A 27,698-nucleotide genomic window follows, 5' to 3' on the forward strand; every position below is an offset into this window, starting at 1 on the left:
CAACATCAGCTGACTTGCAGGGAGTTTCATTGTACTTGGTCATGTCTTGCCTCCCTCTTCCTACTGAGAACTGGCTGGCATTGCCAAACGCTGCAGAAAGTAAGATTAAACTCTGCATGAATTTTTGATGGGGGAGGTTGCAATCCTGCTTGGTTTTGGGGTGCCAGTGAGTCCCACCTGGGAACTGGCTGGCTCCTCCAAATACTGCAGGAAGCATCACACACACACACACACACACACACACACACACACACACACACTGCACCAGCTGATGTGCAAGGCATTCAATCTGCTTGGTTCAGATGTGCCAGTGAATTCCCAGGTAGAACGAGATGATGCACCCGAACCCTACAGAAAGGAAGAATGAAGTGCACACCAGCGGATGGCGGGGGAGTGTTTGCTTGTTTGTTTGTTTGTTTGTTTGTTTGTTTTATATACTGCCCTTTATCCAAAGATCCCATGGCAGTGTACAACATTAAGAACACATTTTATGGAGCATCAGTAATAAAAGCATAATAAAAAGAGTAACAACAGGCATTATAATAATACAATAATAACAGCCCCCCTCTGCACAGCTTTAACAAGAAATAGATTATTTAATGGGCAAAGGCCTGGTAAAGAGGAATATTTTTGCCTGGTGCCTAAAGACATGTAATGATGGTGCCAAATTCAGTTGACTCCATCTCATGTTGGCCTTGTACTCACATAACGAATGAGGCATGACTTCATTTTTGAGGATTTACTTCAACAACCAATTTTATTCTATAAAATTAAAACATCTGTTATGTGAACTAATTCCCAACAGTGCCTGATCCTATAGGAGCATCATACCTATGCCTCAGATTTTGGGCAAGCTGAGGGGCAAAAACAAAATTAACTAGATTGACTTTGCCAAGAGAATTATGGTCATCTCTTCCCAGCACAGAGGTTTGGAGACACTGAGTAGATGAATGGGTCAGATTATGGGAAATATTCAGAGGTGCTTTTGTTTTATTTTTATTTTTTTAATGAGGGTATGGATTCTGTCCATCTTAAATGCCTTCCCCCCATCTTGAGTTACTGTAGGTAAGTGTATTTCTCTTCTCATACTGGAAAATAAAGGCCCTCTTATTATTCACTAAGCTGATTGCATGTTTACGGAGATGTAAGAAGATCCAGATTATTATCAACTGAATGAACCAACCTCTTTCCAAGGGTTTGTTTTTGACTGACAAAGCTGAGCAGACATGTCTGCCCACTAAAATGAAATATCACTCAACTCCAGAGCTCGATCACACTTAGAGGCTGATTTTGTCTCTCCAACTCTTACATCACAGAATGCGTGCCAAATTTCTGCCTTCAGTAAACAGATGTCAAACGAAATAAAGACATGTAATGATGGTGCCAGGCGAGCCTCTCTGGGAAGAGTATTCCGCAGTAGGGGAGCCACCACAGCTAAGGCCCATACTTGAAAAACTAAGAGAGCCATTGGCAACTGGACTGAATTACCGAGGGCCCAAATACGTATTTTCGGTGACCTCAGAAAATCAGCCTGTTCCTTGTTCCCAGACATGTACACAGAAGTCAAATTCTGAGTGTAAGCTACTTGGGCCAGACTTTTTCAAACTGCTAATGATGCATGCTGCAGAATGATAGTACTGTGGTACCTTGGTTTAAGAACAGCTTAGTACTGTGGTACCTTGTTTGCCAAACTTAATCAGTTCCGGAAGTCCATTCGACTCCCAGAACCGTTCAAAAACCAAGGCGCGGCTTCCAATTGGCTGCAGGAGCTGCAGGAGCTTCCTGCACTCAGTCGTGGAACCCATGTCAGACGTTGGACTTCCAAAGAACGTTCGAAAACCGGAACACTTGCTCCCAGATTTTGAGCGTTTGGCAGTCAAAACGAGTACCAAGGCATTCGAGAACCAAGATACGACTGTAATGTATAAGATTTTTTTTTTAAAAAAAAGCCTTGGGGCATGCTGGTTTTTATTTTTCCCAGACATGTACACAGAAGTCCAGTTCTGACTGTAAGCTACTTGGGCTAGGCTCTGTTCCTAATTGCTAGGTCTGCATGCTGCAGGATGATAGTACAGTGGTACCTTGGTTTAAGAACAGCTTAGTTTATGAACAACTTGGATTAAGAACGCTGCAAACCCAGAAGTAGGTGTTTTGGTTTGTGAACTTTGCCTTGGAAGCAGAACATGTTCCACTTTCTGTTGAGTGTGTTCCATTTGTAAATTGAGTCTCCCGCTGTATGGGAAAGCAAGCCTTGGTTTAAGAACACTTTGGTTTAAGAACGGACTTCCAGAATGGATTAAGTTTGCAAACCAAGGTACCACTGTATTGCATAAGTAAAAAAAAAAAAAGCTCAACAACTTTTGGGGTGTCCTGGTTTTTACTTTTAGAAATATGTCAACCCTAATATCAATTTGTTATTGATAGCAATATGGGGGAAAACAGTACTGGGAAGGGATGTGATGAAGGAGATGAACCCATCTTCAGGGTGGGGGACAAGATGGGACGGGACTGAATCTCACATACTCTTAGACTTGACTCTACGTTTAAACCCAGACCTTCATTTTCTGCCAACTAAGAATGATTTCTGGGAAAACTTAACTCTTGCTCAGGACTAAGCAATGCTGCCTACTTATTATCTCTCAAGGAAGACAATAATAGTCGTACAATTCAGGGGGGAGAGGCTTTAGCAATTTGGTCAGGCATGTTGCAACTGCAAATACAAAGAACACACTGAGGAATTATTTCCATCATTGTCAAAATTGCTGGCTTCCATCCTCTTACATAGCAGATATACACATTCTGTCTGGATTAAAAAACAATAGCATCTTTTAAAAGGCATAACAACATGCTAATGTTCAAAGCAATGTCTAGGCACAGCCAGGGTTCTGCCAGTCTTTTGTGTAATCATTCTTCTTTTACATGTTTGGATATGATTCCATGCAGTTTTCAATTTCAAGGAACATTCTTTTTGTGAAATGTGAACTTCCTTGATTAGGCATGGTTTAGCACATGTTTTAGCACATGATTTAGCACTTTGTTTAACTGTAATGCTGCTTCACCATAATGTACTGTCTGGTCTTTGGAGTAACTGTCATGGGTATAACTATTGACACACGAAGAACCATTTTTAACTCAAAGACCAAAGTGCTAGTGCATAGACTACCTAACAGCCCCCTATTCAAAGGACACTTTAGCCAAACTGATAACATCTGCATACAAGGCTGTAGTGGAAACATGGGAATCTACATTGGGAGGGGAAGATTTCTAAGCAGGATCGTGCTGGTGCTGTTTCTGCTGTTACTTCTGCTTCAGACTATATGTAAGGCACATTCTATTAACTGCAGCATTTATGATGATCCTCTTCCTATTGCTCACGAATTTTACCAGCCAGGAGACCTTGTAATTGGAGAGATGGTTTCCCAAGTCATATACTTCTCTAATATCCAGTCTTTCAGGGAACAGCCTTCACAGATACTGATTGATGAACCTATGTAAGACATTATTTATTTCCCTTCTATCCGTGTATAATATAATCAGACTGAAATGATTGAAAATGCATCATTACGCAGTACTATGATTCATATTTTGATGTTCTTCTTCATGGAAACCCAATAAAATTGTAAGGGGGGGTTAAGCATTCTTCAGCATTATGGAAGAGGTATGAGGTATTCAACCTCAGTATGACAATGATGGGCAAGGGTGGATATGGGTAGACAGAGAGACAGAGACAGAAAGCTCCCAATTTACATGAGGGGTCACGTTCCGGAAATCACACCAAAAGCCAACGTTGTGTATGGCCAAAACAAATTGGGTTCAATGGCAGATGGGATTCCCAAAGTCTTTTTCCCCAGACACCCAACCCCTTTGGATTAAATTTTTATTGTTTTGCCAGGCATGTAAAGCTGAATACAGATTGTGGGTTTACTGTATTCATTTCTCATATTAACTGTTTCTACTGCTAAGTTTTCCTTTGCAAGCCCCACTAAAATAAACAGTTCTGTGCTTCTTTTCATGATTTAGTAAGCCTTCTACAGCATTTTCACATGGTGGATCATGCCTTATCGCTGCCTCCCTATTTCTGTTCTGCCCACGCTTTGTTCCTTCTCAGCCTTGAGGGATGTGAGTGTATGTCCATGTGCACCTTCTGATTCCTCTCTATGGAACACAATTCCTGCTCTTTTCTGTCTCTCCTCACTTTTGCAGTGCAGCACTTTCTCCCCGTGCTTTTCCCTCAGATTGCTCCACTTTTGTTCTCTGAGTGCTCCATTTTCTGTTCCACTGCTCAGGTGAAGTTCAGAGCCTAGAAATGTATTCAGAGATGAAATTTCATTATTCAGTTATATGTACTTCTGGGAGGCAAAACCACTCACAACATCTCATGGTGAAGTAAGCAGTGAGTAAGGGAAGGGATCGGAGATTCTGTGTCCTCAGGTGATGTTCTCTATGGCTTTCTTGCACCTGTGGGCACTGTGTTGGCAAGGCCACACCAATTGACTTTCAATTACTTGTTTTTATTGGTACAAAGAGTAACTCCCTTAAATGCAGGGAGCATTTCTTCCTCTTCTCTCTCTTCTTCTTCATTTCAGTCCATTGTGTTGTAATTTTATTACAGCTCCGTGCCAAAGAACTACCAGCACATCCTGGCCTTAGCATTTGCTGTCAAAGAAATCAATGAGAATCCCAAAGTCTTATCCAACATCTCTCTAGGGTTCCGCGTGCTCAATAGCTACTACACTGCAAGGATGACCTACAAGGCCACGCTCAACCTGCTTTCCACACAGCATAGATTTGTCCCCAACTTCAAATGTCACAAGTGGAACAATCTGATAGCTCTCATTGGAGGATGCATCTCTGAAATCTCTGCCAATATGGCCACCATTTCAGCAACCCACAAGATTCCACAGGTAAATCGGGAGCATGGGTGTATGGGTCATACTATCTTGATTTTGATAAAGTTTTGACAAGGTTCCTGCAAAGTTTTATTCAGAAGGGCAGTTTGGATTAGGATTAACCAAGCAGTGCTGAGAGCCAATAGTCCAGAAAACTTGAGTATTTGTAAATTGAAGTGGAATGGAATTATTGTTCCTAGGATGTAAAGGATTTGAGTTTCTATGGTTTCTTTCTTTTTCTTCTTTACTAGACCTACTACACAACTGAAAACACATAATGTAAGGAATGGCTGACAGAACTGTGCAACTTTAGTCCAGAGAGGAAATGACTAAGGAGGTTAATATAGTACTCTAAAATACCTTAATGGCTGTTATAGAAGAGAGGAAATATTTGTTGTCTACTGCTCTATAGGGCTGGACTAGATATTTTTAAAACATTAGGAGAAACATTAAGAAATTATCAACAATGAAGCAGATTATTGGCTAATCTTCCACACTGTTTTCCCTAATTTGAAGTTTTCTTCTTTAAGAACCTATGCAGACATTTATTGGGAAAGCTATGTCTCTGAAGTACCTGTGAAATCTATAGTTTTGCAGTCTCTCATAATCCATAAAAAAGCCCCTCATACACTCTATTTTAGCTCACATATGGATCCTTTTTGGCGATACAGGATGCAAACAAGCTGTTCCCATTTTTATACCAGATGGTCCCAAATGAAGCCAAACAGCACATAGGAATTGTGCAATTACTTCAGCATTTCAGATGGACATGGATTGTACTTTGTGCTGTGGATGATGACAAAGGGGACCAGTTTCTACAGACAATTTTACCACTACTCTTTGAGCATGGCATCTGCTATGATTTTATAGTAAGATTAGAAAAATGGAATTATCTGGATGAGATGATACGCTTGGCTTTACAGCACTGGGAAAGTTATGCAATTGTGTTTGAGACAAAAGCTAATGTATTTGTGGTTTATGGGGAACCTCCATCCTTTCAGGTTTTGAGAGTATTATCCTTTATAGTACCTGTAATGGGATGGCCACCTCTGGGTAAAGTGTGGGTTGCTACATCTCACTGGGATTTTGATTCAGTGTCTATTCAGAAAGACTGGGAAATACAAATGTTCCATGGTACTCTATCCTTCACAGTCCACTCAAGTCAGCCATTAGGGTTCCAGAAGTTCATTCAGACGATAAGACCCTTCTGGAACAAAGAGGATGTATTCATCCAGGACGTCTGGGAACAGGCTTTTACCTGCTCCCTGAAAGCATCTAATGGACAGGAGGTGGAGGCTGAGCAGAAAGAACCCTGCACTTTGGAGGAGAAACTGGAGAACCTTCCTGGGGTTTTGTATGAAAAACAGATGACTGGTCACAGCTACAATGTCTACAAAGCTGTCTGTGCTGTGGCACATGTTTTGAACTCCATATACAAATCCAGCTCCAAACATAGCAGATTGGCAAGAGGAGAGAGGTTTGCCTTTCTGAATGTGCAACCATGGCAGGTAAAGACAACTCAGAACTTCTTTGCTTTGCCTTCAGCTGCCACTGATCTCCTGGCTTTTCACCTCCCCAGTCCCAATGAGCTCCAGCCGTGTCTGGTGCTCCAGCCGTGTCTGGTGGCAAGAGCCACAGATATTAGCCTGCCTAACCTGGTGCACATTTACTCAGAGTCAACATCACTGTCATGCTAGCATGCCAAATATCTGCAATAGGAACCCAACTACCGATCTGGTTTGCTAGACATTTTCAATCCCCTCTATAGACTGTTCTTTATGTAATTAATTTCATTTTAATAATAATAATAATAATAGACAAGTGGAAATACTCCATCACCATATATACTGCTTTAAGAACAGTTATTCATGTCATTAATTCCATGTAAATATTTCAATATTCCAGGTCCATCCCTTTCTGAAGAGCCTTGTATTCAACATAAGCGCTGGAGATATGGTGCACTTTGATGAACATGGAGAACTGGTTGAAGGTTTTGACGTTACCAATTGGATCACTTTCCCCAATGGCTCACTGACTAGATTGAAAGTTGGACGACTGGAGCCTCAGGCTCCAGCAGGCAAAGAGTTAACCATCAATGATGAGCAAATCGTGTGGCATCCACATTTTAATCAGGTGAATTATAACTGCAAACTCTTGACTATATGAAAGGGGAATGTTCCCTTCTGGGCTCCTCACCATTCTGTCAGTTCTTGAGGTGCCTTATTGTAAATTTAATGCTTTATGATCCTTGACTTCATAAATTGATCTCAAACCTTAAATTAAAGCAAGGAATCCTTTTTGCCATCTCTGCCATTTAATTTCTTTATGAAAAAAGTTATCACATAAGCCAGTTACAAAGCATTGGAAAATAAAATATTTTATTTTGCTAAAATGTCACAGAATATCATTACTTTATGTAGTGATTTCTGGAAGGAAAAAAGATGGCCTTGCTTTTATCTTCAAGATATCTTTATCTTATTTCTACAAATTCATATTTTGGGGGGTCTGGAGGTGACATTGTCTTTTTCATGATCCACTTTCAGTCTGAGTCTTAGACTGATCAAACCTAGAGATGAAGTTGGGAACTGGTAACAAATGGGCGACAGAGGAGCTGAGCCAACTGGTTCATCCTCAGTCTCTCTGCCCCTCACATGAGTCTAATCACATGGAGGTGAAGGACTGAAAAGAGCTAATCTGTTGTTGCTCATCTGTATGATTTTGCACAGGCGCTGCCCCTTTCTGTGTGCAATGACAACTGTAACCCTGGCTTCAGTAGGAAAAAGAAGGAAGGAGAGAAGTTTTGCTGCTATGATTGTGCTCCGTGTCCAGAAGGAATGATCTCTAGTCAGAAAGGTGGGAGGCAGGAATTCCCATGACCTAATTTATGGGATTTAATACATATATATAAATAGGCTATTTATTACCTTTGTTTGGAGAATGCTGAAGAATGCAGAGCAGTCTAATACTAAAGGGATTTTAAGAAACAATTATCTTGTTGTTGAGTTGTCATTATTTAAAAAAAATATTCTTGGTTCAAAGTTATTGAGCTTTTACAGGATTTTTAAAGGATTTTTTTTTATTATTAAAAAAAAAAAACCTTCTACTTGCCATACATCCAGGTTTTCCCAAATATTTTGCCGATTCAGCAAAAATTCACCTGGACACCATTTTGCAGCCTGATTCCCAGATGTGTCAGGGAAAACCCAGACGTATAGCAGCCCTACATTAGACCGATCACAATTTTGCCGCCTACACAACTCATGGGACATTGTGAGGATAAAGTGGAGGGAACAAAGTATGCCACTTGTAGTTCCTTGGATATAAATGTAATAACTAAATGTAGATGAATGGATGGATGGATGGATGGATGGATGGATGGATGGATGATTAGACGCCTATCTGAGATGGGAAAATGAGCAAAGTGCCCCTCGGTTGCCAACAATTTCCCAAGCAATGAGGAGGTCCTTTCCTGGTTCCAGCCAACTCTAAAGCCAGGGTAAGAAACCTTTTGCATCCTCAGGGCCTCATCCTGTTCTGTGCAACCTTCTAGGAGTGCTTGGTGGGTCCTGAGGCAAAAGTGGAGGGAGCAACTAATGTGAGTTTTAACTTGTACCTTGGGCTACTTTCTATACACACATCTCTCAATCCTTCAACTAGACACCAAGAGCCAGGCAAATCAGCTAGACACTAAATACTGACTAACTAGACTGACTAATCCATGCATCCATTAGAGCTAGGTTTCTGCCTTCCAACTGGACCAGCCCATTATTATTCTATGGGCCATCTGAAATTGTGTCTTTCTTCATAGATCAGGTATTGTAAATACAGGAGAAAATACAGGATGCCATATAATTCATTCTTTTCTAACCACTTTCTGAATGAGCTACTGGTCCACTAGTTCAAAAACCATCCAAAATGCAGTCTCACTTACTTTCAAATTATAAGATTCACTATTATAAATTATAAGATTCAAATTATAAGATTTTGTGAAAGAACTGCAAGAACACAGAAACAGACATCCTCAAACCTTCTTGTGGCTGATTGCTTTTGACTGGCATTACCTAGTGTAAAGGCGTACTTAAATAACTGTTTGTGTTTAGATAGATGTTGGTCAGCCTTTTGAAATACATTAGCACCTCTTCCCTTTTTCAGACATAGACGCTTGCATCAATTGTCCAGAGGACCAATATCCCAACATGGATCAAACTCAGTGTGTTCCCAGGATTGTGAGCTTCCTCTCTTACAAAGAAAATCTGGGGATCATCTTAGTGGTGTTGGCTATTTCTCTCTCTCTCATCACAACTTTAGTACTTGGCATTTTCCTGAATCACAAGGATACTCCCATAGTCAAAGCCAACAACCGGACCCTCACCTACATCCTTCTCATCTCCCTCCTCCTTTGCTTCCTGTGCTCCTTGCTTTTCATTGGACGGCCTGGAAGGGTGATCTGTCTTCTCCGACAAATGGCTTTTGGTCTTGTTTTCTCTTTGGCCATTTCCACTGTATTGGCAAAGACGGTCACTGTGGTTGTGGCATTTATGGCCACCAAACCAGGATCCAGCATAAGGAAATGGGTGGGGAAAGGACTGACCAATTCTATTGTCCTCTTCTGCTGCTTCATCCAAGCTGCCATTTGTGCTCTTTGGTTAAGTACTTCTCCACCATTTCCAGATAAGGACACGCATTCAGTGATTGGGGAAATCATACTTGAATGTAACGAGGGTTCAGCTTCCATGTTTTACTCTGTCTTAGGCTACATGGGCTCCCTGGCCACCGCCAGCTTCATAGTAGCTTTCTTTTCCAGGAAACTCCCTGACAGTTTCAATGAAGCCAAATTTATCACTTTCAGCATGTTGGTGTTTTGCAGTGTTTGGTTGTCCTTTGTGCCAACCTACTTGAGCACCAAAGGGAAATACATGGTGGCTGTGGAGATCTTCTCCATCTTGGCCTCCGGTGCTGGATTACTGGTTTGCATCTTTTCCCCCAAATGCTACATTATTGTGCTAAGGCCTGAGCTGAACAGCAGGGAACAAATGATAAGGAAGAAAAAATAAATTAAAATACAGATTAATCTCTTTCTTTGACTCTTACTCATATTTCATCAGATATGACAGTAATAAAAATGCCATTGGAATTGCGGTATGAGTGTTTGATGCATTCCCTCCCCAAATTCAGTTGACCCCATCTCATGTTGGCTGTTGAAATAAATCCTCAAAAATGAAGTCATGCCTCATTCTTTATGTGAGTACAATGTGAATGAAAACAATATTAGTATCACCTCATACTGTACATTTGTAGACCAGTATATCTGAGGGATAGACCAGTTTCACTTTGCTGTATGGTGAAGAAGTAGTTCTTATGTCTTCCTCACAGGTGACTTTTGTGGTATAAGAGATTTTATATCTTGTCATTCATCCAAATGTTTAATGTTGGTAAAAAACAGAGTATGATTTCTAGAAAACATCAGTGACAACATATGAATGGAATCAAATTGCCCAAATAAAGTTTGTTAAGGGAAGCCCTGTTCAGGGGAAGTTTTTAAGGTTTGATGTCATATTGTGTTTTAATTTGTTGAAAGCCGCCCACTTTTGAAACTGTTTTTGCAGGTCTTTGGACCATAATAAAGAATGTATGCATGCACTAAGCATCTTTGTTGGAAGTATCTAAGAAATGTTGTGTCTTGAAAAAGTAAACCAAAAGTTCCCTTTGAATTAACTGGTCATTTATCTGACCCTTTCCTTTCGTTTAATAATTCATTCTTCAAAGGTCTGGCAGATGTTTGCATGATACCTTATCAGGGCTGGCCCAGGTTGTTTTGCCACCTGAGGCAAAAGAGAAAATGCCACCCCTGCCACCCCCTCTTCCTCTGCAGCCCCTGCCCCATTGTGAAGGTGGAAGGGTAGCCAAAGGAGGTGCAGCAGGTGGGCCTGGATGAAAGCCAGATCCAGTCCTCTTTATGTTAAGCTGAATTGATGGCGCCTGAATTGATGGCGCCTTTCCATCACACAGAACAACATTTAGCTACTACAACCCACAAACTCAAATGGGAACACGTGAACACAGAACAATTCAGTCTCACTAATGGGAGTGCTTTCCTTGGAGTAGTTAAAAGAATTTCCAAAAGACAATAAAGGCAGTCTGACTCTTTTAAATGACTGTCCAGGTGAAAATGAGTAAATTCCTAGAAAGAACCAGCTTTTCATTTCCCCCCTCAGATATGGATCCTTGTATCAAATGTCCCGAAGACCAGTATCCCAGCAAGGACCACAGTCAATGCATTCCCAAAGTTCTAAGCTTCCTCTCTTACACAGAAAACTTAGGGATTATCCTGGCTACTTTGGCCAATTCTTTCTCTTTCATCACAATTCTAGTGCTGGGAAGTTTTATGAAATGCAGGGACACACCCATAGTCAAGGCCAATAACCGGAGCCTGACTTACATCCTCCTCGTTTCCCTTCCTCTTTGCTTCCTCTCCGCTTTGCTCTTTGTTGGACAGCAAGGAGAAGGGAACTGCCTTCTACGCCAAATGGTCTTTGGCATCATCTTCTCTGTGGCTCTTTCTTGTGTCTTGGCAAAGACCGTAACGGTGGTTCTGGCATTCATGGCAACCAAACCAGGATCTGGGATGAGGAAATGGGTGGGGGAAAGACTGGCAAATTCAATTGTCCTCATCTGCACCTTCAATCAAGCTGGCATTTGTATCCTGTGGTTAAGTACTTCCCATCCATTCCCAGATTCAGACATGCACTCATTGAATGGGAAAATCATCTTGGAATGTAATGAGGGTTCGGCGACAATGTTTTACTGTGTCTTGGGCTATATGGGCTTCCTGGCCGTAATCAGCTTCGTTGTGGCTTTTCCAGCCAGGAAATTACCTGACAGTTTCAATGATACCAAATTTATCACTTTCAGCATGTTGGTGTTTTGCAGTGTTTGGTTGTCCTTTGTTCCAACCTACCTGAGCTTCAAAGGAAAATACATGGTGGCCGTGGAAATCTTCTCCATCTTGGCCTCCAGTGCTGGATTACTGGGTTGCATCTTTTCTCCTAAATGCTACATAATTTTATTCAGGTCTGATCTGAACAGTAGAGAGCAAATAATGACCAGAAAATGTGAGAGGATGTAAGTTCATCTGTTTATTATGCTCACTTAAAAATTCACTGGAAAGTCCACATCATGAGATTTTTAGTATTAGTGCTTTAATAGAACGAGATCATTGCTCAAATGTAGCCTTCTACAGTTGTACTGGACAAACATTATCACAGGTCAATGCCCTGTTTTGATTTGGCTTACATAAATAAATGTAAACTTGACTTTGGCTATCAATAAATTGAGGATTATGAAAACATAGTAGTGCTGGTATCTATTTTGACCAGTGAAATTGGGAATTGTAGTTCATATTCAAGAACTGTTGTCGGGATCTTGGTCCCCATGTTGAGCTGTCTTCTCTACTTGGGCATGAGACTATATAACAGGGAGCAGCAAATAAGGAAAAAGAAAAGAGGATAAACACAATAAAACAATAGTTGGAAAATTCAGAAAAGATATCCTAGGAGTTTTGAATTGAATGATGCCACTTCAGAGGCCAAAAACACACTTGGGAAATTGAAATCATTCCTATCATTGTGACACAATTGACATCCAGAGCCTGTAAGAAAAATGAACAATAAGCATATTGAAAAACCTATATAATTCCTGTGTTATTCAGAACTGGATCTAGGGATATGTAGGGTATCTTCATTCTTCTGCATAACCACTTTTCCACTGATTTTTAACAAATAAAGTATGCTGGGAGTATCCTGGTTCCTCATATATTCTCCTGCTTGCCCTGTTTATTTTCTGCTTCCCAGATTCTTACTGTGGAAAACTGAACATGCCCTGTAATTTGCATACCCATCCTTTGGGAAAACAAGCTGAGAATTCACAAGTTTGCATTTGGATTCCTTTGCTCACCCCAGCAAAATTACTGACACCTGACCTGTAGACACGCATATTAAGTTGTTTAGAAATAAATTTTAAAAATTCACCCATCCTTAGAGGATAAAGGGGGGGATAAAGAAAATACACTGTTTAGGGAAATTAACGATGGACAAGGAGGTGAAATGAAATAAAGGAGCAAGATACTGGTACCCAGATTCCCTGAATAGCCATGCTGCAAATCTGTGTAGCAGCAACACCATCTACCATTCAAGGAAGGCTGTAGAAAAGCTGAAAAACAGCCACATTGAATTCTGCAACTGGAATCATGGGAAAACAGCTTTGGAAGGGGCGTTTCATCAACAGGATCTTGCTTGTGGTGATGTTGCTGCTCGTTCTACCATGTCGTATGGTATGCAATGCACATTCTATTAATTGCAGCATATATGATGATCCCCTCCCTATTCCTCATGAATTTTACCAGCCAGGAGGCATTGTCATTGGTGAAATTGTTTCTCAAGTATTACTCCTCTCTAATATGCTCTCTTTCATGGAACAGCCTGCCCAGATCACGATTGACGAACCTATGTAAGGCATCAATATTTTTCACACAATTTGAAATATGTATGAATTATAATTATTCAGAACATATCCTTAAGGAATGATGTGCTTTATGGAGCTTTTGATGTAAAAAAAGTGACGCTTGGATTGTTAATATGTGTGTGATACCTTCTACAATATCTTGTTTGGCATAAACCGCTAGTGTGTTTCCTCCAGAAATCTTACAGAAATGAATGGATCATGTGCATTTCTGTATCTCAGCTGGAGATACATAGCATCTATTTGCTTCTGAGGTGGTTATCTGGCGAGGAGCATTTGTCTTCTTTCTGGTTGTCATTTGTTCATACTACATTTTAAATTTATTTCCAAACTTTTTAAATGAGTGGCAAAATGAGGAAACCTTAAAACCAGTGCTATTTTTCTAGAAAAAGAGGTGCCAGAACTCATCATTAGCGCCTTGTTCTCTTATAATGGCAATGGCGCCCACCTGAGAGGTGCCAGAACTGAGTTCCAGTGATTTCTGACTGAAAAAAGTCCTGCTTAAAACTATTTCATTTCTGCTCTCGCTACACTTTGTTGTCTTACATCCTTGATCTTCATCTCAGCCCTTCCCTTGCCATTTCAGACTTCAGGTATTTCTGACATTTGGTTTCATATTGTTATATTTTAGAGAAATAAATATGTTTCTTATTCCTGTTTTAATACATCTAATTTGCAAAGCTTACTCTCTCACATCATACAGGGAGAAACATAGGGCTATTGATGCAATACTTAACAGACTTTGGAGGGGCAAAGCAAACCTAACCCTCTTATGGAAGTATTGTTAGATAGGCCAATATTTACAAAAGAAACTTGTCCCTATTTCTTGTTCATACTTTTTTATTTAGAATCATAGAATTGTAAAGTTATTAAATCATATTAAATACGATACTGCCCTTTCCCCCCTTTTTCTTAAAGAAAGGTGATTTGTGAATTGACTCCAGTACAATACAATAGTATCTGGGGAAAGGATTTCATTGTACTTTCCACCTGTAATATTTTATTAAGCATTAAAAAGTCCTGGAACTGTATGAGCATTTAGATAATTAATTGACTGGATAAATATTTATTTTAGAGGTCTTATTTTTGTACTTTGGTATATAATCTTGTGCAGTTATAAACTACAGTTTAATCCTAGAAACCTGCAGAGATGTGATGATGAAGTGCACAAGTTGTTGTTGTTGTTGTAGCTGTGGTTTTATTAAACAGCTGCTAATTGTCTTGCAGATCAGTGCCAAAGAACTACCAGCACGTTCTGGCCTTAGCATTTGCTGTCAAAGAAATCAATGAGAATCCCAGCATCTTACCCAATATCTCTCTGGGGTTTCGTATCCTCAATAGCTACTATACTGCAAGGATGACCTACAAGGCCACCCTCAGCCTGCTCTCCACAGAACATAGGTTTGTCCCCAACTTCAAATGTGACAACCAAAGCAATCTGATTGGGGGATGTATCTCTGAAGTCTCTGCCAACATGGCCATCATTTCAGCAATCCACAAGACTCCACAGGTAAGTCGTGTGCATGAGGGCATGGAGGTTTCACAGGTATGGTACACCATCTTGGTTTCAGGAAACTCTCTGACAGTGTTTGCCATGATTTTTAGTTACTGAATGAGAGAAATATGGGCTAGATGATTATACAATCTGATGGATAAAGAACTTGTAGGACAACAAAACACATGGATAGCTTATCGTCAGAGTTGGGGGATATTGCAAGTGGGATACTTCAGGGCTTTGTTTGGAAGGTCTTGTTTCTCAAAATATTTATTGATCACTAAGACAAAAGGGTGGAGAGAATCCTTATCAATTTGGAGGTGACAAAAGCCTGTGGGGGATAGATAACACTTCAGAAGACAGGAAAAGAAATCACAATAATAATATTATAATAATAAACCTTTATTGTCACTACATCACCTGTGTGCAGTGAAATTAAACAAGCCCCCCTCCTCCCCCCCACATACACTCAGTCCTGTTCACACTCTGTGTGCTTGTTCAAAGTCAATTGCACCACTATTATTTTTCCATTCAGCAGCCCAACAGCCCACAGATAAAAACTGTTCTTTAACCTGTTGGTGTGGCTGACTATACTTCTGTATCTCCTGCCCGAAGGTAGGAGATTAAAGAGGCGCTGGCCGGGGTGTGAGTCATCCCCCAAAAATTCCTCGCTCTTCCGAGGCAGCGGTCTCCCGCGATGTCATCTAGCGAACTCAGGAGACACCCCATGATACCATGTGCTGTATTCACCACCCTCTGTAGGGACTTTCTGTCCGTGGCTGTCAAACCAGCGTACCACACTGTAATACAGTATGAAATGACACTTTCTATTGTGGACCGGTAGAAGGAGATCATCAGTTTTTGTTTGACATTGTTTTTCGCAAGACCCTGGTGAAATGGAGTCTCTGTTGGGCCTTCATGATGCCAAACAGAACCTGCTTACTCTCACGACATATTTTAAGTAACTCCAATTCTCTCAGCAAGAGATAAGCCACACCAGGAAATCTTCACTGAGTCCCAAAGACTTCAGGCTGGTCAAGAACCCTACAGGAATCTCCCAGTTGCATCTGTGTGCAATGTCCCCAAACACACAACTCAGATATTACTTCTACAGGTTCTGGAAAAAAGGGAGTGGAAGTGACTGATTAGTGTAGCTGGGGCTCTGATGGGACAGTGTAGGGAGCTCAGACAAACAGCCCAGTGGGGCATTTTTGTGACAGCAGCCTTCCTAATCTGCTGCCTGAGACAGGAGGCTCAATGTGGCTCACTACCAAAGATAGTCAGGTTCTCATGCAGGATCCCCCCATCTGAATTTTCACAGGACATTGAATGAGATGGACTACAGAACTATTTTCTAATAAGTAAATCTATGATGTAAATGCTTATAACCCATCTGAAAAATGCTTACTAATTTTATTTCAGCTGACTTATGGATCATTTCTGCCACTAAAAGGTGTCAAAAAGTCCTTCCCATTTTTGTATCAGATGGTCCCAAATGAAGCCCACCAGTACACAGGGATTGTGTGATTACTTCAGCATTTTAAGTGGACATGGATTGGGCTTTGGGCTGTGGAAGATGACAGAGGGGACAGGTTTTTAAAGACAATGGTCCCAATCCTTTCCCCTAATGGCATCTGTTATGCCTACATAGTAAGAATACCAAAATGGAATTATGTGGATGAGATGATAGACTTTGCTTTACAGCATTTAGGAACCTATGCAATGGTCTTTGAGGAAAACCCAACTGTGTTCATTGTTTATGGAGAACCTCCATCCTTCCAGGTTCTGAGAATGTTGATATTTGTATCACCCTGATTCTCTTTTCCAACTCTGGGCAAAGTGTGGATTATTACATCCCACTGGGATTTTGCATCATACTCTATACAGAAGAATTGGGAGGTACAAGCATTTCACGGTTCCATATCCATCACAGTCCACTCAAATCAGCCATCAGGATTCCAAAGGTTCATTCAGAAGCTGAGCCCTTTCTGGGCAAAACGAGATGGCTTTATCCAGGAGTTCTGGAAACAGGCATTTGGCTGTTTATTAAAAATGTCTGAAGTGTCAGAGGAGGGAAATGAAAATGAAATCATCTGCACTGGGGAGGAGACGCTGGAGAGCCTTCCTGGAATTCTGTTTGAAATAGACATGACTGGCCACAGCTACAATGTCTACAATGCTGTCTATGCTGTGGCGCATGCTTTGAACGCCATCTACAAATCCATATCCAAACACAGAGGATTGGAAGAAAGGGTCAGACTGACATTTCACAGTGTGCAATCATGGCAGGTAATTAGAAAGCAATACTTTAAAATTATAGAGTTCTAGAATTGTAGAGATGGAAGGGGTCCTCAGGGTCATCTTGCAGGGTGTTAGACTAGATAACCCTCGGGGTCCCTTCCAACTCTACAAATATATGATTCTATGATTGATTGATTGACTGACTGACTGACTGATTGATTGATTGATATTCACAAGTGGCCACCTACATAAACCAGATGACAACTATAAGGACAACTTTGGGAAGTTCACTAAAGTAATCTTAGCACTATGTTGTCTCGTTATTCATTGCTCTTTCAATCGAGGTTCATCATTATCTGAGGAGCATCATATTCAATAATAGTGCTGCTGAGAATGTACACTTTGATGAAAATGGAGAACTGGTTGCAGGTTTTGATATTACAAACTGGGTGATGTTCCCCAATGGTTCAGTGGTTAGAGTAAAGATTGGAAGATTAGAACCTCGGGTTCTTCCAGGCAAAGAGTTAACCATTCATGATGACCAGATTGTGTGGCATCCACATTTTAATCAGGTGAGACGTGTCAGAAAGAAAAGTTTTGGCCACTTTAACTTTCTGTTTTGCTTTTTAGCTGCTAGATTATTCAGGATAGTAATATTTTATATACATTATTAAGTATAATTGTTTAATTTACACTGAAATGGAGAATGCCTGTGTGTATTGCAGAAAGAGTTTAACTGGAAGATCGCACTAAAGAAAAGCAAGAAGAGCTCTCTGAGCTCCTCGATGGCTTGATAATTAAATGTGATTGTTCTCTGGCAGTTCTGATGAGATATTTAACTTTAGATCACATGGGAGGCGATTGAATTGCAAATTTGCCATCTTGGAAGGGTGGTGGCTTGAGTCTTTGTTCCCAGGCTCTGTGTGGGTAAAAGGTAAAGGTAAAGGTACCCCTGCCCGTACGGGCCAGTCTTGACAGACTCTGGGGTTGTGCGCCCATCTCACTCAAGAGGCCGGGGGCCAGCGCTGTCCGGAGACACTTCCGGGTCACGTGGCCAGCGTGACAAAGCTGCATCTTGCGAGCCAGCGCAGCACACGGAAACGCCGTTTACCTTCCCACCAGTAAGTGGTCCCTATTTATCTACTTGCACCCGGGGGTGCTTTCGAACTGCTAGGTTGGCAGGCGCTGGGACCGAGCAGCGGGAGCGCACCCCGCCGCGGGGATTCGAACCACAGACCTTTCGATCGGCAAGCCCTAGGCGCTGAGGCTTTTACCCACAGCGCCACCCGCGTCCCAATGTAAAGGTGTGTAAAACAGTCTCCTGGAGGGAGAACAAACAGCTGCAGGCAAAATGGAGGCTGTAAGAAGAGAGAGAGAGAGAGAGAGAGAGAGAGAGAGAGAGAGACCTTTGCTTATACAGTGGTACCTTGTGTTATGGATGGGATCCGTTCCTGAGGCCTGTCCGTAACAGGAAATGCCCACAACTCAAGGGGCTGCATCTGTGCAGGCACGTGGCACAATTTAGTGCTTCTGCCCGTGCGTGAGCGGTGAAACCCAGAAGTAACCCATTCTGGTATTTCGGGGTTGCCGCGGGACATAACGCTAAAAGACGCAACATGAAGCGGACGCAACACAAAGTATTAGTGTAGGTCTGTTTTGAATTATGTTTTATTTCTTATAAGATTCTGAGTCTGAGGGAATATGCACCAGATATGGAATTATTTGGATGTTTCTTTTTGTTCTGTTCTGAAGAAAGTTCTGAATAAATTTTATTAGATCATTTTGTAGAAAGTTCTACAAGTAAAGTTTTAAATAATATATAATGGGTCTGGAAAATGTTTCTTTCGAAAAGGTTTTATGCATCCAATCGCTTCAAGCTGCACAATATAATATCTGCTATGCACCTTACACGGTTCTTTTAGGAATTGGGCCAAATGGTTTATTTTCCCAACATAATTCTCTTTGTAGAGCTGAATGAATGAAGAGCACTAATCCAAGTCCCTTTACATTTTTCTGTGCAGGTGCTGCCCCTTTCTGTGTGCAATGAGAACTGCCATCCTGGCTACAGCAGGAAAAAGAAGGAAGGAGAGAAATTTTGCTGTTATGACTGTGCTCCATGTCCAGAAGGAATGATATCTGGCCGGAAGGGTAGGCAACAATTGTGTATTGTGATATCATTCATCTTCTGTAACATATCGTATTTGCTTTGAGAATGCACATCCCTTGAACATACAACCCAAACACAAGAACACTCTTCCTTGTGTTATTTCCAGGAGCTGGTATTCAGATGCCTATTGCCTCATTGATACCCCTATTCTGTATTAATTTGTCCAATCCTCTTTTAAAGCCATCCAAGTTGATGACCAGGTCTCTTGGAGGAAACTGATTTTCTACATTGATTTCAATCAGGGTTTATATCAAAAATATCAAAAACTGTCATCAACAGCAAACTCTTGCACTAAATTAGATTATTAGAATTATGCAGCTCAACCTATAGAAATATTCGAACAGCTCTTTGTTGTTTTCAGATATGGATGCCTGTGTCAAATGTCCAGAAGACCAATATCCAAACAAGGACCAAACTAGATGCATTGCTAAGGTTCTTAGTTACCTCTCTTACAAAGAAGATATAGGGATCATCTTAGCTACCTTGACTATTGCTTTCTCATTGATCACAGTTTTAGTCCTTGGGATTTTTATCAAGCACAGGGAGACTCCAATCGTTAAAGCCAACAACCGGACACTCACCTACATCCTCCTCATCTCCCTCTTCCTTTCCTTCCTCAGCTCCTTACTCTTTATTGGAAAGCCTGGGAAAGCGATCTGCCTCCTCCGACAAACAGTGTTTGGTGCCATATTCTCTGTGGCTCTTTCCAGCATTTTAGCAAAAACCGTCATGGTGGTGATGGCATTTATGGCAACCAAGCCAGGTTCTACAATAAGAAAATGGGTGGGGAGAAGATTGACAAATTCCATCATCCTTTCCTGTTCCTTTCTTCAAGTTGGCATATGTACTCTTTGGCTAAGTACTTTCCCTCCATTCCCAGACACAGACATGCACTCAGTGAATGAGGAGATTATACTGGAATGTAATGAAGGTTCCACTGCCATGTTTTATTTGGTCTTGGGCTATATGAGTTTCCTAGCCATTATCAGCCTCATGGTGGCTTTCCTTGCCAGAAAATTACCTGACAGTTTCAATGAAGCCAAATTTATCACTTTCAGCATGTTGGTGTTTTGTAGTGTTTGGTTATCCTTTGTTCCAACCTACCTGAGCACCAAAGGAAAATACATGGTGGCTGTGGAGATCTTCTCCATCTTGTCCTCCAGTTTTGGGTTACTGGCCTGCATTTTTTCCCCTAAGTGCTACATCATTCTTCTGCAACCTGAGCTGAACAACAGGGAGCAATTAGTAAGGAAAATAAAATGAAGGCATATGTCCACCTCTTCATTCTGAAGATGTCATGTATATCATATTCTCACACTCTGGCCTGCTGGGTTGCATTTTCCCCTCTAAATGCTGCATCGTTGTGCCGGGGCCCAGTTGAATAACTGAGAATAAATAATATATCCTAGAGAAAATAAACTATATGAATAAACATTGCCATGAAATTTATTGTGTCTGTTTCTTCATTCTGCATATATATAGGGCTTTTGTTCAGCCGGAACTCACCGAAACTGAGTTCCACATCTCTTTGGTGAGTTCTGGCACCTCTGTAGTATTGCAGTGCCAGTCACAAGCACGACGCTCAGGGCTGCGGGATGGAGGAGGAGGGTAGCATGGCAGTCAGGGCTGTGTGGTGGAGTCAGTGGGCAGCATAGCAATTGGGGCGGCAGGGCGGAGGTGGAAGGCAGTCGGGTGAAGAAGATAAGTTTTCCCCTTCAAAAAGAGCTCAACAACTTGGGCTGGTTGATCCTCCTAAAAAAAGTCAACAAGTTCCAGTACCTTTTTTCCCTAGAAACAATGCCCTGCATATATCTATATTATATATACGGGGGGGGGATATTTGACCCCCTGCTAAATTTGCCCATTTGCCCCCTGACAAAGAAATGACCAGTACATAATTTTAATGGTAGGTTTATTGTAGCTGTGAGAGACAGAATGACGACACGACAGGAAAAACCCCAGAAACCCATGTTGCCCTGCCATGTTCGCCTCACCCCCAGAGCACTAATGGGGTTTACTTGTTTATTTTATTTTATTTGCACCAGCATAAATTAATCTACTTTAAATTATCCAGGATGAATCAGGATGAAGAACTTGCACTGGTGTATTTCCAGCTGAGCAATCATGGACAACTTTTCAGATCAGCCTCAGCACCTGAGAACTGGTGTCATGGTCTGGGTTACAGGCAGTCGGAGTCCTGGCTTGGTACATTGGGACCTGGGTAGAGGTCGGGAAGCAGGAATCAGCAGTTCAGGGTCAGCAGTCCGGGGGTCAGGAAGCCAAGAGTCCAAGGGTCAGGAAACCAGGAGTCAGGAAGCACAGCTAGGTGGGTAGCGTGTTGCTGTAGCAAAGAGCCAGAGGGAAATGCTGGTCTTATATACCCCTCTCAGCCCTTGCCACCAAATGCTACGAGTCTTCTGTCAAGCCTCACCTGTGCGGCAAACTCAGGAAGGCCCCAATCCTGGGAAGCCCTACCAGTCACAAGGCCCGGCTCCTGCACACACTCCTGACAACTGGTAAGTGGCCAATATATATCCTATTTCTAAAAGGGTTTCTGTTTGGTCATTATTTTTAGTTTTTTCAATGTGTGTGTACATGCAAGCACATGTGTGAACACTTGCAAATGTGAATGTGGTAACAGAAAGTGTGAATCATAGGACTTTCAGAAAAATTGACCAAGGAAGCTCAGGCTTTAGCTGGAAAGAGAGATGAGGATGATTTCAAAGAGGCATTGTATCTTTTTATTGCATATTGAAGGGCACATCACTCAACACTGGCAACCACCGGATTCACACTTGTTGTTGTTTAGTCGTTTAATCGTGTCCGACTCTTCGTGACCCCCTGGACCAGAGGATGCCAGGCACTCCTGTCTTCCACTGCCTCCCGCAGTTTGGTCAAACTCATGCTGGTAGCTTCGAGAACACCATCCAACCATCTCGTCCTCTGTCGTCCCCTTCTCCTTGTGCCCTCCATCTTTCCCAACATCAGGATCTTTTCCAGAGAGTCTTCTCTTCTCATGAGGTGGCCAAAGTATTGGAGCCTCAGCTTCACAATCTGTCCTTCCAGTGAGCACTCAGGGCTGATATCCTTAAGAATGGATAGGTTTGATCTTCTTGCAGTCCATGGGACTCTCAAGAGTCTCCTCCAGCACCATAATTCAAAAGCATCAAGTCTTCGGCGGTCAGCCTTCTTTATGGTCCAGCTCTCACTTCCATACATCACTAGGATTCACACTTACAGCTCAGGAATAATCTTTCCCATTTTAACCATTATATATGGGGAGGGGAGAGGGATATCTGTTGTGGGAGGGGATAAATTTATGTGTACTTTATCTCATTTATTTCTTTTTAACTATTAGATGTTCTTTCTTGTTCAGCTCAGGTCTCACCACAATGATGTAGCATTTAGGGGTAAAGATGCAGCCCAGTAACCCAGCACTGGAAGCCAGTATGGAGAAGATCACCACCACCACCATGTCTTTTCCTCTTGTGCTCAGGTAAGTTGGAATGAAGGTCAGCCAAACACTGCAGAAGACCAACATGCTGAAGGTGATGAACTTGGCTTCATTAAAGCTGTCAGGTAACTTCCTGGCTACGAAAGCTACAGTGAAACAAACAATGGCCAGGAAGCCCATAAACCCCAAGACACAGCAGAACATAGTGACTGACCCTTCATTACATAAGAGTACAATTTGATCCATCATTGTATGTGTATCTCTATCTGGAAAGGGGGGAAACATCGCTAGCCAGAGAGCACAGATCCCCACTTGGATGTTTGAGCAGGACAGAATGATGGAATAAGCCGATCGTTTCCCCACCCATTTCCTCATCCTAGATCCTGGTTTGGTGGCCATGAAGGCTAAAAGCACAGATGCAGTTTTGGCTAGGATACTAGAGATGGACACACAGAAGATGATACCAAAAGCAGTTTGTCGGAGAAGGCAAGTCACCTTATTAGGTTTTCCAATGAACATCAAGGAGCAGAGGAAGCAGAAGAGGAGGGAGATGAGGAGAATGTAGGTGAGACTTCTGTTGTTGGCTTTGACTATGGCAGTGTCCCGGTGCTTAATGAAGATGCCAAGCACCACAGCTGTGAGCAGAGACAACAATAGTGCAGAGGAAGTTGAAACAATGGCCAAAGTGTCACCAAATGCCAGGAAGTTTGGCATCTTAGGAATGCATTGATCCTGGCCTCTGTTTGGATATTGGTCTTCCGGACAACTGACGCATGTTTCTTCATCTGAAAAAGAATGCATGATAATGTAAGAACCAGAATGATTCACGCTCAAGAACAGAAGCCTACCTTGTGTTTTTACTCATGGAGTGTTTCAAATTCTTCTGCCCAAAGTGCATCAAGTAGAAATGTCATGAATCATATCTGGTTTGAAATATAGTTTTCTCCTGGTGTTCAACAAAGTTAGTCTTAAAATAAAAAGCACTGTTAAGTGAAATGATACAACCATTCTGGCAGTAGTTCAAAATTGTAGGAGTCAACAAAGAAAGGTGTATTGGGACTGTCACACTGAACTCTCCCCAAACTGCCTCATTTTCATTGAAAACAACCCCAACAGTCTGATTCATCTTTTATGTTTTTATTTCATGGCCATCTAGTCTGACTTTTGTAGTTTTAATAAGATGTACAAAACACACTTTGCTTTCAAAGTATCTGAAAATTATTTATTATTATTCTCAATAAAGAAAAAATTAAGTAGACATGGAAATAACTGAAGTATGTGCTGTATGCCCCAGACTCAAATTATGGTCGGGAAGGAAGTGATTTTGCCATCAGTGTTTATTTAGGGACAAGAGGAAAGTCTGACTAAGGGTCATTTTTGCTGCACAGAAAAAGAGATCACAGGATGCAAATAGAAATAACACCAGATTCAAAATGCATAGAACATAGACTAAATATGAATTGGAGATAAAAATCAAAAAATTGTTGATAATTAATCTAATTTCTAATAATATTTTAATTCAAAATGAGTCTTAATATTATGCTGAAATAGTAAGGCTTAAGATAAGCATTGGGAACAGTATGCCTGGGGTTGAAATGTGATTCCCCATCCCTTTCTTGACCTTGGGACTCTGTCCAGGCCATGCTCCTTGCCCAGTCCTTTTGTGTGGCTGGAATGTGTTGTCGAACTGTGATGCTGCCTCTTTCTTGTGTAGTTAGCCAATTGACAGGTGCCTGGCATAGTTTGTGTGCAAAGCTAGGCATTTAATATGGCCTGAAATTAACGCACGGTGCATAGATCATAACCATTTGACTACTGTCTCTGTCCCTACCCAACAGTAGCCTGTTTTCCTAGAAGGTTGAATTTGGGCTGAAGAAGTATCTCCTCCCAAGCCTTAAAATATTACAAGCCCACATTTTGATTTCAAGAAGCCATGTATTTCTTCTTGTTGTTTCCTTTTTTCCTTTTGGACCTAAATATTCTGGGTTGTTTTCAATATAGTGTTCAGAAGATCATTCCATCACATTCCATCAATGCAAGCATAACTTCTTGTCCAACAGAATAATCTCCCTCTGCTCTCCCTGCACACTGTTCAAGGGGGATCCAGACCTCCAGATCAATTTTTGCGGAGAGTTCAGGGGGCAAATGGGGACAGAAGAGGGGGAAGTTTCCTTGCACCTGTGGCAATCATTGCTTCCACTACCACAATGATTTAGTTGAATATGACTCTCCTCTTATATCCCATAGTATCCCTATACTTCCTTTTCTTGTCAATGTATTATGTCCTTCTTGTTCTTGTACACATAACAAGTTCCCATCTTTCCTCCAATGGGTATGGCAATCAGTTCATATTCCTATACTCCTACCTACATTGTGGTGCTCAAAATCTTTTCCAAAAGCTCTCAGTGTATGCATGATGTTGCATGCCTAACTCACCTACAGAAAACCAAGAGACTTAGAGAGTGATTAAATTGGTAAGCCTTCCCTGTCATATCAATGTGAGGGCTATGAAGGGTAAAACTAGCCATGATCTCTGGTGCAAAGATGGTTGACTGGAAGAGACGGAGAAGGAAGACCAAACCTCCACTTCATTGTTCTGACAGGTGGGAGTTTCGTTTTACGTTCAGGTTAAACCGTTGTAAATGCCTCCAGAGATGTTTACAAAATAGTTGTTCATTGGAAACCCCAGAAACCTCTCAAGCTCTTCATTTTCGAGTATGACTTCAAACATTATCTTTAGTCTTTGTTCCACAATTACAGCTACTCAAAGTTCCATTCATGCATTCATGTTGATATATTCCTTGGTATGATTATAACAAAATATCAATTAGATTGTTGTGTCTATGTAAAAGTGGGGATCCATGCATAATGCCATAATTTAAAAATGGCCACTATGTTAATGAGAATGAACTTGCAAAAGAGTTGCCCACATTTTACTTCGATAAAATGCATCGCTTGATCTTTTACAACATAGCATATCCTACCCTTCTCATTTGATATCATCCCATCAGGACAAGGAGCACAAGCATAGCAGCAAAAGGTCTCCCCCTCCTTCTTTTTCTTCCCATAACCAGGGCGGCAGATGTCATTACATACTGAAAGAGGTGGCACCTGCCCAAATATATAGGAACAGTTGAATTCATCTTTTTTCATATTGTATCAGATAATTGACCAGCAGACAGGAGGGCAAGTGATACAGAATGCAAAAGCTGTAAGTACACAGATATACAATAAGTAGTAGGAATATCTGCCCTATTAAGTATCATACAAAGACAGATTCAAATTTGCATACTTAGCCTGATCAGTGAATCAAATAGTTTAACATTCAATCTTGCATCACGAACTAGAGATTTGCCTCAGGGATTTCACACAGTCACAAAACAGTCAGTATTATGCATTATCTGAAAGCCAAGGACTCTCTTTGGTTAAAGATGTGCTGACTTAATGCCTCTAAATATTGCATTTTTCATCATAATGGTTTATTTAAGAATCAGTTATGTGTGTATAGGAAAAAGTAGTTCATAAAATCATGCCTTGCCTTTGGTGAAATACTCAACCTCCATATATCAATTTACCCTCTAATAAAACATTTTATCCTATTTGTATTACAGTGATATCTTGGTTTACAACCATAATCCGTTGCGGAGGTCCAATTGTAAACCAAAACAGGTTGTAACCCAAGGCGTGCTTTCGCCAATGGGGCCTCCAAAAAAAAATTGGTTGTAATCCAAAAACATTTTGAACTGATTGGTTCAAAATTGGGAAAGGAGTACAACAAGGCTGTATATTGTCTCCTCACCTGAGTCAAGCCTCGGTGCCATTCAATTCTGTCCTCATCAATGGTGAGCACTTTGCCAGGAGGATCCAGCCTCCCTACTTGGACTCTGACATACGATTTATTTGGGAACGTGACCAAGTTTGTAATGTCAAATCCGGCCGCTAATTCTCCATGCTCATCCAGTGCAATTTCATCTCCAACAGTGTTGTTGAATGAGATCTTGTGAAGGATTGAGTGGAGCTGGGTGGAAAGAGAACGAGGAGCTGAAGGTCATTTTCCTATATGGCTACAAGTCATTACAGTTCATCATGGATAGTGATCTACTTGCAGAAGCAGCAAGGGAGTAACAAATCATGAAAGGGTATAAAATTCAACTGTGGTGGGTGCTGCAGAGTACTTGCAAAATGATACATGGCGTAGAAATAAATCTGGAAAATCATGGTTATATGGGATCAGTATTTGGAAGAAGACTTAGGAAAACTGAGAAAATAAAAGCTTGATAGAAATATCCTGTAGATCAGGAACCTGGTTGGTCACACCATGGATATTGGATCCAGGAAATTGTCCAGAACCTATATAAGGACAGTTGACATTGGAGATGAGGAAACATTACCTGCCAGGGCTCCACATTCTGAGGAACCATTCTGTTGCTGGACTCCCTTGCACTGCGTTTCAGCCCAGCTGACTGCAAGATATGTAAGGCATGGGCCAAAGCATAGGCAGCGTTATAAATGCTGTAGCTGTGGCCAGTCATGCTCATTTCAAAATAAGGGGCAGGAAGGCTCTCTAGCATCTCCTCTCCAGTACATCTGCCGTAGATGAATGCAGACACAGCTGATGAGTTGGATAATGAACAACTGAATGCTTGCTCCCAGAAATATTTGATAAATCCATCTTCATTTTCCCATGAAGGATTTACAAGCTGAAGAAACTTTTGGAAGTCTTCTATTTCCTTTGAATGAATTGTGAAGGAGATAGCGCCATGGAACATGTGCCTGTCCATATCAGTAATCGTCTGAATGGGGTATAATGTGAAATCTATTTGGGCTGTTGTAATCCACACTTTTGCTGTAGAGAGCCTCTTATTTTGCAGAAATAGTATTTGACTTATCTTGATTCCCCCTATAATTGCTCCCAACCATGTAATAGAGGCACTT

At 41.3% G+C, this 27,698-nt stretch overlaps 2 protein-coding genes, 1 long non-coding RNA gene and 1 pseudogene across 4 annotated transcripts in view; 3 read left to right on the top strand and 1 right to left on the bottom strand.

The window, feature by feature from the left end:
• The window catches only part of LOC307205071, a 280,556-nt gene that overhangs the window by 123,803 nt on the left and 129,055 nt on the right, over positions 1 to 27,698 (top strand). The window lies entirely within an intron of this gene.
• Positions 1,378 to 12,015, top strand: LOC307205211 (vomeronasal type-2 receptor 26-like; the record flags this gene model as incomplete). Its single annotated transcript, XM_079957410.1, has 9 exons — positions 1,378 to 1,576; positions 2,425 to 2,485; positions 3,345 to 3,491; positions 4,613 to 4,904; positions 5,531 to 6,397; positions 6,795 to 7,022; positions 7,616 to 7,742; positions 9,042 to 9,362; positions 11,105 to 12,015. The coding sequence occupies 9 exons, from the start codon at positions 1,378 to 1,380 to the stop codon at positions 12,013 to 12,015; spliced, it is 3,153 nt and encodes a 1,050-aa protein (XP_079813536.1).
• Positions 13,216 to 20,572, top strand: LOC307205212 (vomeronasal type-2 receptor 26-like; annotated as a pseudogene). The gene is made up of 6 exons: positions 13,216 to 13,394; positions 14,634 to 14,916; positions 16,324 to 17,190; positions 17,487 to 17,714; positions 19,164 to 19,290; positions 19,671 to 20,572. The product of its transcript is annotated as a vomeronasal type-2 receptor 26-like (transcript).
• LOC307204932 (vomeronasal type-2 receptor 26-like) lies at positions 22,502 to 23,888 on the bottom strand. Its single transcript, XM_079957110.1, has one exon. The coding sequence runs from the start codon at positions 23,562 to 23,564 to the stop codon at positions 22,647 to 22,649; it is 918 nt and encodes a 305-aa protein (XP_079813236.1). The 5' UTR covers positions 23,565 to 23,888; the 3' UTR covers positions 22,502 to 22,646.

The sequence above is a fragment of the Podarcis cretensis genome (assembly GCF_951804945.1).
Source record: "Podarcis cretensis genome assembly, chromosome: 16".
Lineage (NCBI taxonomy): Eukaryota > Metazoa > Chordata > Lepidosauria > Squamata > Lacertidae > Podarcis > Podarcis cretensis.

What these genes read in the sequence shown, in the direction of transcription:
- LOC307204932 (XM_079957110.1), bottom strand. Translation starts at nt 23,564, where the DNA reads ATGCATTCTTTTTCAGATGAAGAAACATGCGTCAGTTGTCCGGAAGAC.